Here is a 14,260-nt window from a genome sequence, read left to right on the forward strand (position 1 = left end):
CCAGGCAGAGGGCCTTCTCGGTATCGGCCCCCGCCCTGTGGAACGCCCTCCCATCAGATGTCAAAGAGAAACATAACTACCAAACTTTTAGAAGACATCTGAAGGCAGCCCTGTTTAGGGAAGCTTTTAATGTTTAATAGGTTATTGTATTTTAGTGTTTTGTTGGAAGCTGCCCAGAGTGGCTGGGGAAACCCAGCCAGATGGGTGGGGTATAAATAATAAATTTTTATTATTATTATTATCCCAGTTTCTTGATTGATCCCAGAATGTCCCGCTTTTCCTTCACTGGAGAAATATTGGCTGGGATGGAATAGGATGTCCCTATTTGCATCAGAGAAATGTTGTGAAAGGGATGGAACAGGACTTTCCTGTTTTCACCAGAGGGGATAAAATACAGATAAAAACAACAGATTTTAAGAACAGTTCGGAGGTTGTTGTTTTTGAATGCGACCTTCGCCAAAGCGGTGCCGTCCAGAAATTTTGGACCATAACTTCCATCAGCAGTGAGCCATCAGAGAGAGCCAGTGTGGTGTAGTGGTTAAGAGCGGTAGTCACGTAATCTGGGGAACCGGGTTCGATTCCCCGCTCCTCCACATGCAGCTGCTGGGTGACCTTGGGCCAGTCACACTTCTCTGAAGTCTCTCAGCCCCACTCACCTCACGGAGTGTTTGTTGTGGGGGAGGAAGGGAAAGGAGAATGTGAGCCGCTTTGAGACTCCTTAAAGGGAGTGAAAGGCGGGATATCAAATCCAAACTCTTCTTCAGTGTGCTGCCTGGATCCGATGGAAGCTGTTATCCAAAACACCCGGAAAAGCCCAGGCTGGCAAAGACCGTTCCAGTGGAGGCGACTGCATTGATGCCAAAAGTTAAGCCTTCTCTTCCTGCCTGCGATGGGTCTTCCGGATTCAGAGTCTCCCGTGGTTTCGATGAAAGAGTTATGCTTTTCCTGCTCTTCCTGTAATGCCTATCCTAGCCAGGCTTTCTGTTTTGCCCTTCCTCCACATTATCCGCCCTGAATCCCATCAACTAGATTATTCCGTTTGTCTGTTGGCTGTTTGTTGGCCGGCTGCCCACAGCTGCCGCTGCGTGAGCCATGTGCCGAAGGAGTGGGGGCTACGCAGATACACATCAGCACATGAACACACGCACTACAATCTTCATTATGCACTGCTCAGACACTGCGCCCTTCCAGACTGCTGTAGATAAGGTACATTTCCAAGCATAATTCAAAGTGTTGGTGCTGACTTTTCAAGCCCTAAATGGCCTCGGCCCAGTAGACCTGAAGTTGCGTCTCCACCCCCATCGTTCAGCCCGGACACAGGTCCAGCTCCGAGGGCCTTCTGGCGGTTCCCTCATTGCGAGAAGCCAGGTTACAGGGGACCAGGAAGAGGGCCTTCTCGGTGGTGGCACCCGCCCTGTGGAACGCCCTCCCATCAGATGTCGTGGAGATGAATAACTATACAGTGGTACCTCGAGTTACAGATGCTTCAGGTTACAGACGCTTCAGGTTACTGACTCCTGCTAACCCAGAAATAGTACCTCAGGTTAAGAACTTTGCTTCAGGATGAGAACAGAAATCATGCAGCGGCAGCGGGAGGCCCCATTATCTAAAGTGGTGCTTCAGGTTAAGAACAGTTTCAGGTTAAGAACAGACCTCCAGAATGAATTAAGTTTGTAACCCAATTTACCACTGTATAACCTTCAGAAGACATCTGAAGGCAGCCCCTGTTTCCTCAGCCATATAAACAGTTTAAATGGGTTATAAACAATAAATTCTTCTTCTTCTTCTTCTTGGCTAAGGAATATTCAGGTAAAGGTAAAGGGACCCCTGACCATTAGGTCCAGTCGTGGCTGACTCTGGGGTTGCGGCGCTCATCTCGCTTTATTGGCCGAGGGAGCTGGCGTACAGCTTCCAGGTCATGTGGCCAGCATGACTAAGCTGCTTCTGGCGAACCAGAGCAGCGCACGGAAAAGCCGTTTACCTTCCCGCTGGAGTGGTACCTATTTATATACTTGCACTTTGAGGTGCTTTCAAACTGCTAGGTTGGCAGGAGCAAGGACCGAGCAACGGGAGCTCACCCCGTCGTGGGGATTCGAACTGCCGACCTTCTGATCGGCAAGCCCTAGGCTCTGTGGTTTAACTCACAGCCCCCAAATCCCACAGGACTCTGTATGAATTGTTTGCTTGCTGGGTTGTATGTGAGAGAGGGGGAAGAGGAAGGAACGTGCCCCCTCCTGAAAGCTTTACTTCTTGCTGGGAATCATAGAATTATCGGGTGGAAGGGACCCCCTACGATCATCTATCCCGACCCCATTCAAGGCAGAAATATTTTGCCCATCTGGGGCTCGAACCCACAGCCCTGAGATTGAGATTCTCTACCAGCTGTCGCCGGAGGGAAGAGCACTGTTGTGCTCAGGTCCTGATGGTGCGATTCCCACAAGGGCGTCTTGTTGGCCAAACTGAGAGCCGGAGGCTCGGTGGATTATTCTTTGTTTCACTGTTTAATTTTCGAGCCTCAGCCTTCGAACTTTGCAAGGGCTTTCAAAGGAAACAGACGGATTCACACAGAGTCAAAAGGCTGCCAAGGACTAGAGGTTGCAATGACCTCCGGCACCAGAAATTGAAGTGCCCAAGGCGCCCGAACAAAAATATAATTTAAAAGCCTGTTCCTGCTTGTTATCTTCACCCCCACTGGAAAAGATGCTTGTGGCAGCTGCTGCCCTCTAGTGGACAAACGCTGGTTTTCTGCCTGTCCGCACTTAGCAAATTGTGATTCTGATGTGTCCGTCAGATCACAGAATTGTACACGAGGGTCGTCTCGTCCAACCCCCTGACATGTAGGAATCTTATACCCAACGTGGGTCTTGAAGCCACGATGCTGAGATTAAGAATCTTGGGACGTGCAGATGACTAGCAGACTTTGAAAACCTGCTACTGCCAAATCAAGTTCATCAGTTTTGCTGAGTAAACCTAAACAACTTTAACTGGCTTTCGAATAAATGCCCAATGCATTGTTACTGTTTTGAATTATTTTGTGTTATTACCTTAGTGCAGGGGTCAGCAATTTTTTTCAGCAGGGGGCCGGTCCACTGTCCCTCAGACCTTGTGGGGGCCGGACTATATTTTTTTTTGGGGGGGGGGAATGAATGAATTCCTACGTCCCACAAATAACCCAGAGATGCATTTTAAATAAAAACACACATTCTACTCATGGAAAAACACGCTGATTCCCGGACCGTCTGTGGGCCGGATTTTGAAGGTGATTGGGCCAGATCCCCCCCCCCCGGACTTAGTTTGCCTACCCATGCCTTAGTGGGTCACTCTATTCCGAATAATGCTTCTTATTACGGGTTGGAGGCACCGGGGATGAATTTATGGTGGCTTGAAAAAGTTTGAGAGCCACTGGTTGTGATCATCCTTTGGCAACCTGATGCCCTCCTTTGCGAGAGGGGAGTGTTTCTAGAATTGCTCTATCCCTGAAATTATGGAGAGCCACTGCTGGCAGTCAGTGCAGACACCATTGAGCTAGATGTACCAGTGGTCTAGGGACGCGGGTGGCGCTGTGGGTTAAAGCACAGAGCCTAGGACTTGCCGATCAGAAGGTTGGCGGTTCGAATCCCTACGATGTGGTGAGCTCCCGTTGCTCGGTCCCTGCTCCTGCCAACCTGGCAGTTTGAAAGCACGTCAAAGTGCAAGTAGATAAATAGGTACCGCTCTGGCGGGTAGGTAAACGGCGTTTCCGTGCGCTGCTCTGGTTCGCCAGAAGCGACTTAGTCATGCTGGCCAGATGACCCGGAAGCTGTATCCTGGCTCCTTCGGCCAATAAAGCGAGATGAGCGCTGCAACCCCAGAGTCGGCCACGACTGGACCTAATGGTCAGGGGTCCTTTACGTTATCAGTGGTCTGTTTTTTGTAAAAAAAAGAAAAGGTAAAGGACCTCTGGACAGTTAAGTCCAGCCAAAGGCGACTATGAAGTGTGGCACTCATCTTGCTTTCAGGCCAAGGGAGCCAGCATTTGTCCGCAGACAGCTTTCCAGGTAATGTGCCCAGCAGGACTAAACCACTTCTGGCACAACGGGACACCGTGATGGAAACCAGAGCGCGCAGAAATGCCGTTTACCTTCCTGCTGCAGTGGTACCTGTTTATCTACTTGCACTTTGACGTGCTTTTGAACTGCTAGGTTGGCAGGAGCTGGGGCAGAGCAATGGGACCTCACCCCGTCACGGGGATTCGAACCGGCAACCTTCCGATCGGCAAGCCAAAGCGGCTCGGTGGTTTAGACCACAGTGCCACCCGCGTCCCTTTAGCTTCTGACTCTGTATGAGGCAGCTTCCTATGTTCCTACATTGGCCATCTCTGGAGTAGAGCTGCTTGACTCTGGAAGGCCGAGTTATTATCGTTTAGCAGGGTTGTTGTTGTTGTTGTTTAGTTGTTTAGTCGTGTCCGCCTCTTCGTGACCCCCTGGACCAGAGCACGCCAGGCACTCCTGTCTTCTACTGCCTCCCGCAGTTTGGTCAAACCCATGTTCGTAGCTTTGAGAACACTGTCCCACCATCTCCTCCTCTGTCGTCCCCTTCTCCTTGTGCCCTCCATCTTTCCCAACATCAGGGTCTTTTCCAGGGAGTCTTCTCTTCTCATGAGGTGGCCAAAGGATTGGAGCCTCAGCTTCACGATCTGTCCTTCCAGTGAACACTCAGGGCTGATTTCCTTAAGAATGGATGTGTTTGATCTTCTTGCAGTCCATGGGACTTTCAAGAGTCTCCTCCAGCACCATAATTCAAAAGCATCAATTCTTCGGCGATCAGCCTTCTTTATGGTCCAGCTTTCACTTCCATACATTACTATTGGGAAAACCATAGCTTTTACTATACAGACCTTTGTTGGCAAGGTGTTGTCTCTACTTGTGACATTATGCGCTTCCTGCGCCAGCTGCCAATCACTGCCTGGCTCCTCCCCCTGTTTGACTTCCTTCCTGAGCATTGAGTTCAGCTGCGCAAATTGCCTCCCAATCTGCTCCGGTCTCTTGGTCCTAGGAGACTCCATTCAAAGAAGAGAAGAGGACCCATGAGGAACTCATTATTTCAGACATTGCCGTCCCTCCCCCGGCAACCCGATTTTTGTTTTGTTTTGTTTGTTTGCTCGATGCTAACTTTCCAATCCCTTCGCTCTCCTGGTGGGAGCAGAGAGCATCGCTTGCCTCTCGGGAATCTTTTCGTATTACTTGCTGGAGGGGGTTGAGGCTGGAAACTTTTTGCTCTGTGTGGCGATCACACAGGGTCCTCGGACGTTTGACGGTCTATTGATCCCTGTGCCACGACTGTGATTGTCTCTTCGCTGCCACCAACCCGTTTCCCTCGGGTACACACAGAGTCCAGACAGTTGTTAACATTAACAAATAATCAAGTTTATTTTTATAAGCATGAACAAGTTTAAGGTTTCAGTTAATTCTTCTTGTCAGTTTCTTAATCTTAGTTTCTTTACTGACCTATTTGTTCCTAACAACTTCAAACTGATTATCCCAACTATCTATCTGACTCCACCTAACAGTTCCTCTCACTCTCTCACAACACAACTCGACCAATAAAATAAAATAAATAGTGTTTCTAATTAAAAGCAGCTCTGCAGGGTTTCAGTGTGTGAGAACGGACTAACGGGGGGAACAAAAGCATCTCTCTGGCCTAGGCATGGTCCTTAGCTGAGATGTTAGGACACCTGCTTTGCATGCAGAAGGTCCCAGGTTCAGTCTGTGGCTCTGAAGGAGTGTCTCCACCCCCATCGTTCTACCCGCACACTGAGGTCCAGCTCCGAGGGCCTTCTGGCGGTTCCCTCGCTGTGAGAAGTGAGGCTACAGGGAACCAGGCATAGGGCCTTCTCAGTAGTGGCACCTGCCCTGTGGAATGCCCTCCCACCAGATGTCAAAGAGGAAAACAACTGTCAAACTTTTAAAAGACATCTGAAGGCAGCCATGTTCAGGGAAGCTTTTAATGTTTAATAGGTTATTGTATTTTAACATTCCATTGGAAGCCGCCCAGAGTGGCTGGAGAAACCCAGCCAGATGGGCAGGTTATAAATTATTGTTGAGCAGAGCGCCCACCTGTCAATCACCTGACATAACCATGAAGACCCAAGCACTGGTGATCAATGGGGACCAAACCTCGCGGGATCAGCTGTGCTCCAGAGTACTCAGTTAGCGCTGTCTTAACACCCCAGAGGGCAGGATCACACTTCAAAACGACCTTGACAGATTAGAGAACTGGGCCAAACAAGATGAACTTTAACAGGGAGAAATGTAAAGTATTTCACTTGGGCAAAAAAAAAATGAGAGGCACAAATACAAGATGGGTGACACCTGGCTTGAGAGCAGTACATGTGAAAAGGATCTAGGAGTCTTGGTTGACCACAAACTTGACATGAGCCAAGAGTGTGACGCGGCAGCTAAAAAAGCCAATGCAATTCTGGGCTGCATCAATAGGAGTATAGCATCTAGATCAAGGGAAGTAATAGTGCCACTGTATTCTGCTCTGGTCAGACCTCACCTGGAGTACTGTGTCCAGTTCTGGGCACCACAGTTCAAGAAGGACACTGACAAACTGGAACGTGTCCAGAGGAGGGCAACCAAAATGGTCAAAGGCCTGGAAACGATGCCTTATGAGGAACGGCTAAGGGAGCTGGGCATGTTTAGCCTGGAGAAGAAGAGGTTAAGGGGTGATATGATAGCCATGTTCAAATATATAAAAGGTTGTCACATAGAGGAGGGAGAAAGGTTGTTTTCTGCTGCTCCAGAGAAGCGGACACGGAGCAATGGATCCAAACTAGAAGAAAGAAGATTCCACCTAAACATTAGGAAGAACTTCCTGACAGTAAGAGACAGCAAGACAGTGGGATTTGCTGCCAAGGAGTGTGGTGGAGTCTCCTTCTTTGGAGGTCTTTAAGCAGAGGCTTGACAACCATATGTCAGGAGTGCTCTGATGGTGTTTCCTGCTTGGCAGGGGGTTGGACTCGATGGCCCTTGTGGTCTCTTCCAACTCTATGATTCTATTCTATTCTATTCTATTCTATTCTATTCTATTCGGCCCCCTGTTTTGGGATCGCTGCCTGGAAGATCCGGAATGCAGTGGGTTCCCAACCGGGCTAGAAGTCAGCACCCATCAGCTGGTCACCAAATTTAAATTTGGCGAATGCAAGCCCCGCTGGCCAAAGGACAATCTGGAGCGCCTGTGTTGGAGAGCAACAGGTGAGGCTGTTTGAGACATTTCTCTCCGTAAAGCCTTTGCATCACGCCTCCCTCAGGGATGCAACTTTCCTTATCTCACAGCCATCATCTGGGCCTCTAGAGAAGTATATGATGATGGAGATGATCGAGAGACTGTTTCCGCTTCGAGAGTTGTTTTTCCCCCAGCCTCACAGGACTGTCCTGCAGTAGAACATGTTCCCAAACATTTGCTCTTGGTCCGGTAGCAAGCACAGCAACTGAGCAAGCACCTTGATCTACACCTTGAGAGCCAGTGTGGTGTAGTGGTTAAGAGCAGTAGTCTCGTAATCTGGGGAACCGGGTTCGCGTCTCCGCTCCTCCACATGCAGCTGCTGGGTGACCTTGGGCCAGTCACACTTCTTTGAAGTCTCTCAGCCCCACTCACCTCACAGAGTGTTTGTTGTGGGGGAGGAAGGGAAAGGAGATTGTTAGCTGCTTTGAGACTCCTTAAAGGGAGTGAAAGGCGGGATATCAAATCCAAACTCTTCTTCTTCTTGAATATTTAGCCACTCATTATTGAGGGGAAGTGCGTGGAACAGGTCTCAGTGTTTCGATTTCTGGGGATGGAGCTGAGAGATGACCTAACCTGATGAAGAGAGCACAGCAGAGGTTATATTTTCTGAGAATCCTCCGGAAAAACAATCTCTCAAAGGACCTGTTGACGGCATTTTACCATTGTACTGTGCAGAGTGTATTAACCTATGGTCTCTGTGTGTGGTTTGGGAGCTGCACGGTCAGGGGAAAAACAACGCTGTCCAGGGTTGTAAAGACTGCGGAGAGAATAATTGGGTGCACCCTTCCCACCTTAGATTAAATCTATGCTTCCAGGTGCCATAAGAAAGCGGCAGAGATAGCGCAGGATAGTGCGCACCCCAGAAATGATCTCTTTCAGCTTCTGCCTTCTGGAAGAAGGTCCAGGGTTATAAAGACTAGGACTAGCCACCTGAGAAACAGTTTCTACCCAAATGTGATTTTGGTTTTAAATGCAGTGTAAGGAGTCTTTATGGGAGTATATTGTATTTAAAAATGGGGTATCAGAGTTTTTTGGGGACTAACCAGGTTGGGATAGCTGGGATAGCAGGCTTGTTGGTTTTTGAATGTCTGATGTAGATTTTTCAATTTTGTTGTTCTGTATGGAACAATTACAATAAAGATTATCGCATCATAACCTGTTTTCTCCTGGTCCAGAGGGTTGGACCCGAACCAATGGCTTCAGGCTACAAGAAAGGAGATTCCGACGAAACATCAGGAAGAACTTTCTGACTTTCTAAAGAAGTGTGCATGCACACGAAAGCTTATACCCAGAACAAACTTAGCTGGTCTCTAAGGTGCTACTGGACAATATTTATTTATTTATTTCAACTTTCTGACAGCAAGAACTGTTTGATAGTGGGAGGTTGTGGACTCTGCTCCCTTGGGGGGCTTCTAAGCAGAGGTTAGACGTCTACCTGTCACGTATGATCTAGTTGAGATTCCTTCATTGCAGGGGGTTGGACTAGATGACCCTAGAGCCCCTTCCAACTCTACAATTCAACAATATTCTACAATACAAACGGCATCAGCCCAATAGACCTGAAGGAGCATCTGCACCCCCATCGTTCTGCCCGGATACTGAGGCCTAGCGCCGAGGGCCTTCTGGCGGTTCCCTCACTGCGAGAAGCCAAGTTACAGGGAACCAGGCAGAGGGCCTTCTCGGTGGTGGCACCCGCCCTGTGGAACGCCCTCCCACCAGATGTCAAGGAAATAAACAAGTCTCTGACTTTTAGAAGACATCTGAAGGCAGCCCTGTTTAGGGAAGTTTTTAATGTTTGATGTTGTGTTTTTAATATCCTGTTGGAAGCCGCCCAGAGTGGCTGAGGAGGCCTGGCCAGATGGGTGGGGTATAAGTAATGAATTATTGTTGTTGTTATTGTTATTATTATTACAGTGGACGCTCGGGTTGCGAACATGATCCGTGCGGGAAGCACGTTCGCAACCTGCAACGTCTGCAACCTGCAGCTCCGTGTCTGCGCATGCACAGGTCGCAATTCGGCGCTTCTGCACATGCACAAAGTGCGATTTAGCGCTTCTGTGCAAGCGCCGTAACCCATTCCGGTACTTCCAGGTTTCAGCTAACCCGAAATTGCACAACCTGAAGCACCCGTAACCCAAGGTATTATTATTATTACTATTATTATTATTATTTTATAATATTTTTATTAGGGTTTTTACATAAAAAGAAAAAACAACAGAAAAATACAAAAATACAAAACGACAAAAAGAAAAAAAAACAAAAGAAAAAAAACAAATAAAAACAATTCCATTTTCATAGTATTCCTTGCGTTTACTTATTTCCCAGACTTCCCCACACCTCCCCTCACTGTATTCCAGTTCATATATTTAATCAGCAAATCCCTTCCCTCTATCTTAACTTAATCTTTATCTTAATCTTAATTTCTTAATATATCTTGATCTTCTTAATATCTTAATATATTAAGCCTTTTAATTTTACACCTTTTAACCTTCAAATTTTCTATTCTCCTTCACCACTTTGTTGCTAATAACCTTTTACGTTCAATCCGATGTCATTCTAACATTCATATTATTACTATTATTATTATTATTACAATTCTGGTTTCATGTCAGGGTTTGACATAAGGAGCCTGCAGTCTAAAATTATCAATGCTGGGGAAAGCGTCAGATGAACGGGACGCAGGGGAAAGAATATGGGGCTGTTTCCAGCATGAGCCTAGGCTTCTTTACATGCTTCGATGCCATACGGGGTGAGGAGAGAGGAAACCTGCTACCCCCTCCTGAATTTCCAGCATATGCCCCCAGCCCCTGCCCCATCCCGAGAGGCAGGCGCATAGGAGACCTCTTTTCAACCTGACCGAGAATGCCACATGCCTCATTTGGGAACGGTCACTAGGCGCGTTGCCAGGGAAGCTGACATCAGAGGCTGCATCCCCTATAGATTTATCGCACAGCGTCGGGATCCGTCCCTTGCCTGCAAATGAGGCGCGGGCACCCAGAGGAAAGCCCCCGAGGGTGCTTCGCGTCACCGAAGCAGGTTGCCTAGCACTGCTGGGACAGGGGAGGGCCGGCCAGAGAGAGAGAGAGTGGGGAAGAGTTTGCAAACAGTGTCATATTTTTCTTCGTACGTCTCGGACGCTTGGAGTAAGACAGAGAGGCAGTGCTGAAGAACACGACCGAGGGGAAGGGAGGAGAGGGCAAACCGAGGGCCTCGATGGCTTCGGAGGCGGCCGAGCTAGAGCTGCACTTGGTGCAGGATGTCGAATTGACCCGATGCATGCGGCTGCGCGTTGAGAGCCTCCAGCAGAGGAACGAGAAACCGCAAGACGGGGAGAAGCTTCTGCAAGCCAACGAGTTCGTCTACCGGCTGGACTTCTCACGCCAGCACGGCCTCCGCTTCCTGCGCTGGAATGTGGTCCTGGAGAAGCCCGGAAAGGTCACCGTCATCGGCACCTCCCAGCATTGGACGCCGGATCTCACCAACCTCATGCGCAGGCAACTCCTGGAGCCTGTGGCCGTCTTCTGGAAGAAGGCAGGCGCCCAGGAGGTCGATTGGAACGAGGCTGATGCTCTGGAGTTTGGGGAGAGGCTGGTGGAGCTGGCCAGGATCCGGAAAGTCATGTATTTCCTCCTGGCGTACACAGACGGCCTGGAACCAGCCCAGCTCAAGTGCTCAGTTGTGTTCAAAGTCTGAGTCGGGCCTCTCTTGCCCTCCCAACCTCCTTAACTTCTCCTGTTTGCTCCCCTCTGCTATCGACTCTGTGGCTGCTTTCTCGTTTTCTAAAACAAAATTGCACCTTGGAGACCGTGACAGCTTATTTTCTCCTGCTTGCCACAGGTGCCTGCCTCAATTTGGGAAGTCTGCTCATTTCCTTCTATTTATTTCTTTGCTTCTCTAACTTGGAAGGTCACGCTTTTTCGACGCGCTTTCAACGTAGGATTCAGAGAAGCAGCTTAGGCGGCAAAGTTTCCTGCCGGGAAATGAGGTGCGTTTTCTGTTTTGAAGCTTTGGGACGGACGGACGCGCACACGGGCGCAGACAGACTGCCGAGTCGAGAAATCCACGCAACGCCGCTGCAAGAAGACCCCTTGGCAATCTCAGACGGCAACGCAGCCGGGCTGGATGAAGGAAGGGCACCCCTGGGTGGCCGACTCCCATCTTGCCCCGATTCTTTACACCGGGAGAGCTGCGCATCTGCACAGCTCTGACTACCCTCCAGAGCAAAGGGTATATCAGTGGAGCTAAGGACCTCATACATGGGACCGTTCAGATTTTTATTTTCCTTTTGCCTCTTTTGAAGCAAGCTGCTAGTCCTCATGGGTTCTGGGCGAAATGCAGGGGCAGATATAGCTTAAAGTAAGGGGTAAAAGGGGAAGAGTCCAGTGATGAAGACTTGTTGACGTATTTCTTTTCATCTCCCCACCCCCACCCCGGCAACCATCAATTAGAGCGTTTTTATCACATAGAGTGTTACAGATATGTAGCCCCCCCAACCCCCGCAGTGTTTAGCATGAAGTAGGTTGTTGTTGTTTAGTCGTTTAGTCGTGTCCGAGTCTTCATGACCCCCTGGACCAGAGCACGCCAGGCACTCCTGTCTTCCACTGCCTCTCGCAGTTTGGTCAGACTCATGTTAGTAGCTTCAGGAACACTGTCCCACCATCTCGTCCTCTGTCGTCCCCTTCTCCTTGTGCCCTCCATCTTTCCTAACATCAGGGTCTTTTCCAGGGAGTCTTCTCTTCTCATGAGGTGGCCAAAGTATTGGAGCCTCAGCTTCACGATCTGTCCTTCCAGTGAGCACTCAGGGCTGATTTCCTTCAGAAATTGATCTTCTTGCAGTCCATGGGACTCTCAAGAGTCTCCTCCAGCACCAGAATTCAAAACCACCAATTCTTCGGCGATCAGCCTTCTTTATGGTCCAGCTCTCACTTCCAAACATCACTACTGGGAAAACCATAGCTTTTACTATACGGACCTTTGTTGGCAAGGTGATGTCTCTGCTTTTTAAGATGCTGTCCAGGTTTGAAGTAGGTACCGCTTTGCAAATTGGGAGCCGAGGCTCAGAGAAAAGAACCTGGTTTCCTGGTGATCTGTTGTCCCCCCCCCCCAAGATCCCATTTCCCCTCTCCTGTACCCCTAAGAGTAAATTATTCCCTGCCTTTTGGAAACAGGAGAGCCTGCCCCAGGGGCATAAGGTGTATGAAATCTTATAAATATAAAACTACTTTCTTTTTTAAAAGCATTTGCAGATTGGAGCTGTTGGAACTTCCTGGAAATTTATTCTTTAGGCGGGCGGCAGAAATTGAAGCCTGCTGCTATAAAAACCAATATTTCTGTGCATCTGAGAATCCTTCTGCCAGGGAATCTGGGTTTTTATTTATTCATTCATCCATTCCCTTGTGGCTGTATTTATTTTTTATTTGTTTGTTTGTTTCCTTACGGCTCTAGCTCAATCCTCAACTTCTTCAGGTACAGCTGGGACCGCCTTTTTCCCTGACACCTTTGCAGAGTTGCTGCTGCTGCTGCTGCCAGTCCGTGCAGACATTTCTGAGCTAGATGGCTCTGGCTTGCCATGAGGCGGCTCCCTAAGTTCTTAATCTTTGAGACATTTTCCCAACCGCCCTGGCCGCAGGTGTTCAGTCGCTCAAAGCTTTTGATAATCCCCTTGAAGAAACTGGAATATGATCCCCTCCCCAGTTGGAGAAACGGAAAAGAGCATGTATATTCCGCTCTCGTGTTTTTTCAAAATATCAAAAGCAAAGATCTTTCATTGTCCCGCGAGGCCTCAGTGGCGGTTTGTTTTTTCCAGCAAGGCTTCCCTGTGCGTGAGCATCCTTCCCTGAGGCCAAATGGAAGCAGATCCTTGCCGCTCTGCTTCCTGTGAGGTTGTGACAAAGTCGTTGCCCCCTTTTTGTGCAGAGTGGGTCGAAGGAAAGTAAAGAAAGACGGTGGAACAGAGGAGTTGTTTTTTTATATATATAAATAATTTTTATTAATTTACAACAAAAACAAAAACACACAATAATTTCACACCCAATTTTTCAAAAAGTATTTCTTTTCTGGACTTCCTTCAGCTTTTCCGTAAATCGTTCATAGTCATTATTAATTTACACATTTCTTAGGTTTGTAGTGTCATTATTTGAACCTTTCTTTTTCTATTCCCTTTTAACAATACTTCTCACATTTCACAGTGCTTCTTTAAATCCCTCTAGCATTATTTGTCCCTCACTTATACTTTCCAGATACAGTGGTGCCTCGCAAGACGAAAAGAATCCGTTCCGCGAGTCTCTTCGTCTAGCGGTTTTTTCGTCTTGCGAAGCAACCCTATTAGCGGATTAGCGGATTAGCGCTATTAGCGGTTTAGCGGCTATTAAAGGCTTAAGGGATTAGCGGATTAGCTGGTAAAAGGCTATTAGCAGTTTAGTGCCTTAGAAAAAGGGGGTGGGGAGCGAAAAAAAATCACAGGAACTCGCAAGACATTTTCGTCTTGCGAAGCAAGCCCATAGGAAATTCATTCTGCGAAGCACCTCCAAAACGGAAAACCCTTTCGTCTAGCGGGTTTTCCGTCTTGTGAGGCATTCGTCTTGCGGGGCACCACTGTATTCCACAAATTTTCCCCAGTCCTCGGTGAACTTTTGGTCTCTTAAGTATTTAATCTTCCCAGTCATTTTATCCAACTCAGCATAGTCTAACAGCTTCCTTCTCCATTCTTCCATTGTCGCTATTTCCTGTTGTTTCCATTTCTGAGCCAGTAACATTCTTGTAGCTGTCACTGCATATTGAAAAAAATTGCTATCCTTTCTCTTTATCTCATTTCCTAAAATTCCTAACAGAAAGACCTCTGGCTTCTTTAGAAATGTATATTTTAGTATCTTCTTCAATTCATTATATATCATTTCCCAGAAGCCTTTCACTTTCTTACATTCCCACCACATATGGTAAAAAGAGCCTTCGGAACAGAGGAGTTATTAGGGGTGACCCATGGGAACAGGGCCCC

General features: G+C 48.1%; 2 protein-coding genes and 1 long non-coding RNA gene across 3 annotated transcripts in view; 2 read left to right on the forward strand and 1 right to left on the reverse strand.

Annotated features, from left to right (window-relative positions):
• LOC310675924 overlaps positions 1–4,821 on the reverse strand; it is a 52,873-nt gene extending 48,052 nt beyond the window's left edge. Inside the window, exon 1 of the long non-coding RNA XR_014510322.1 lies at positions 4,554–4,821. This is a non-coding gene — a long non-coding RNA (uncharacterized lncRNA). The remainder of the gene's footprint in view (positions 1–4,553) is intronic.
• Positions 1–14,260, forward strand: part of CAPN5 (calpain 5) — a 97,087-nt gene that overhangs the window by 46,484 nt on the left and 36,343 nt on the right. The window lies entirely within an intron of this gene.
• Positions 9,956–11,837, forward strand: OMP (olfactory marker protein). Its single transcript, XM_083436927.1, has one exon. It carries the CDS (start codon positions 10,480–10,482, stop codon positions 10,957–10,959), a length of 480 nt encoding a protein of 159 aa, XP_083293053.1. The 5' UTR covers positions 9,956–10,479; the 3' UTR covers positions 10,960–11,837.

The sequence above is a fragment of the Podarcis tiliguerta genome (genome assembly GCF_965153285.1).
Source record: "Podarcis tiliguerta genome assembly, chromosome: 4".
Lineage (NCBI taxonomy): Eukaryota > Metazoa > Chordata > Lepidosauria > Squamata > Lacertidae > Podarcis > Podarcis tiliguerta.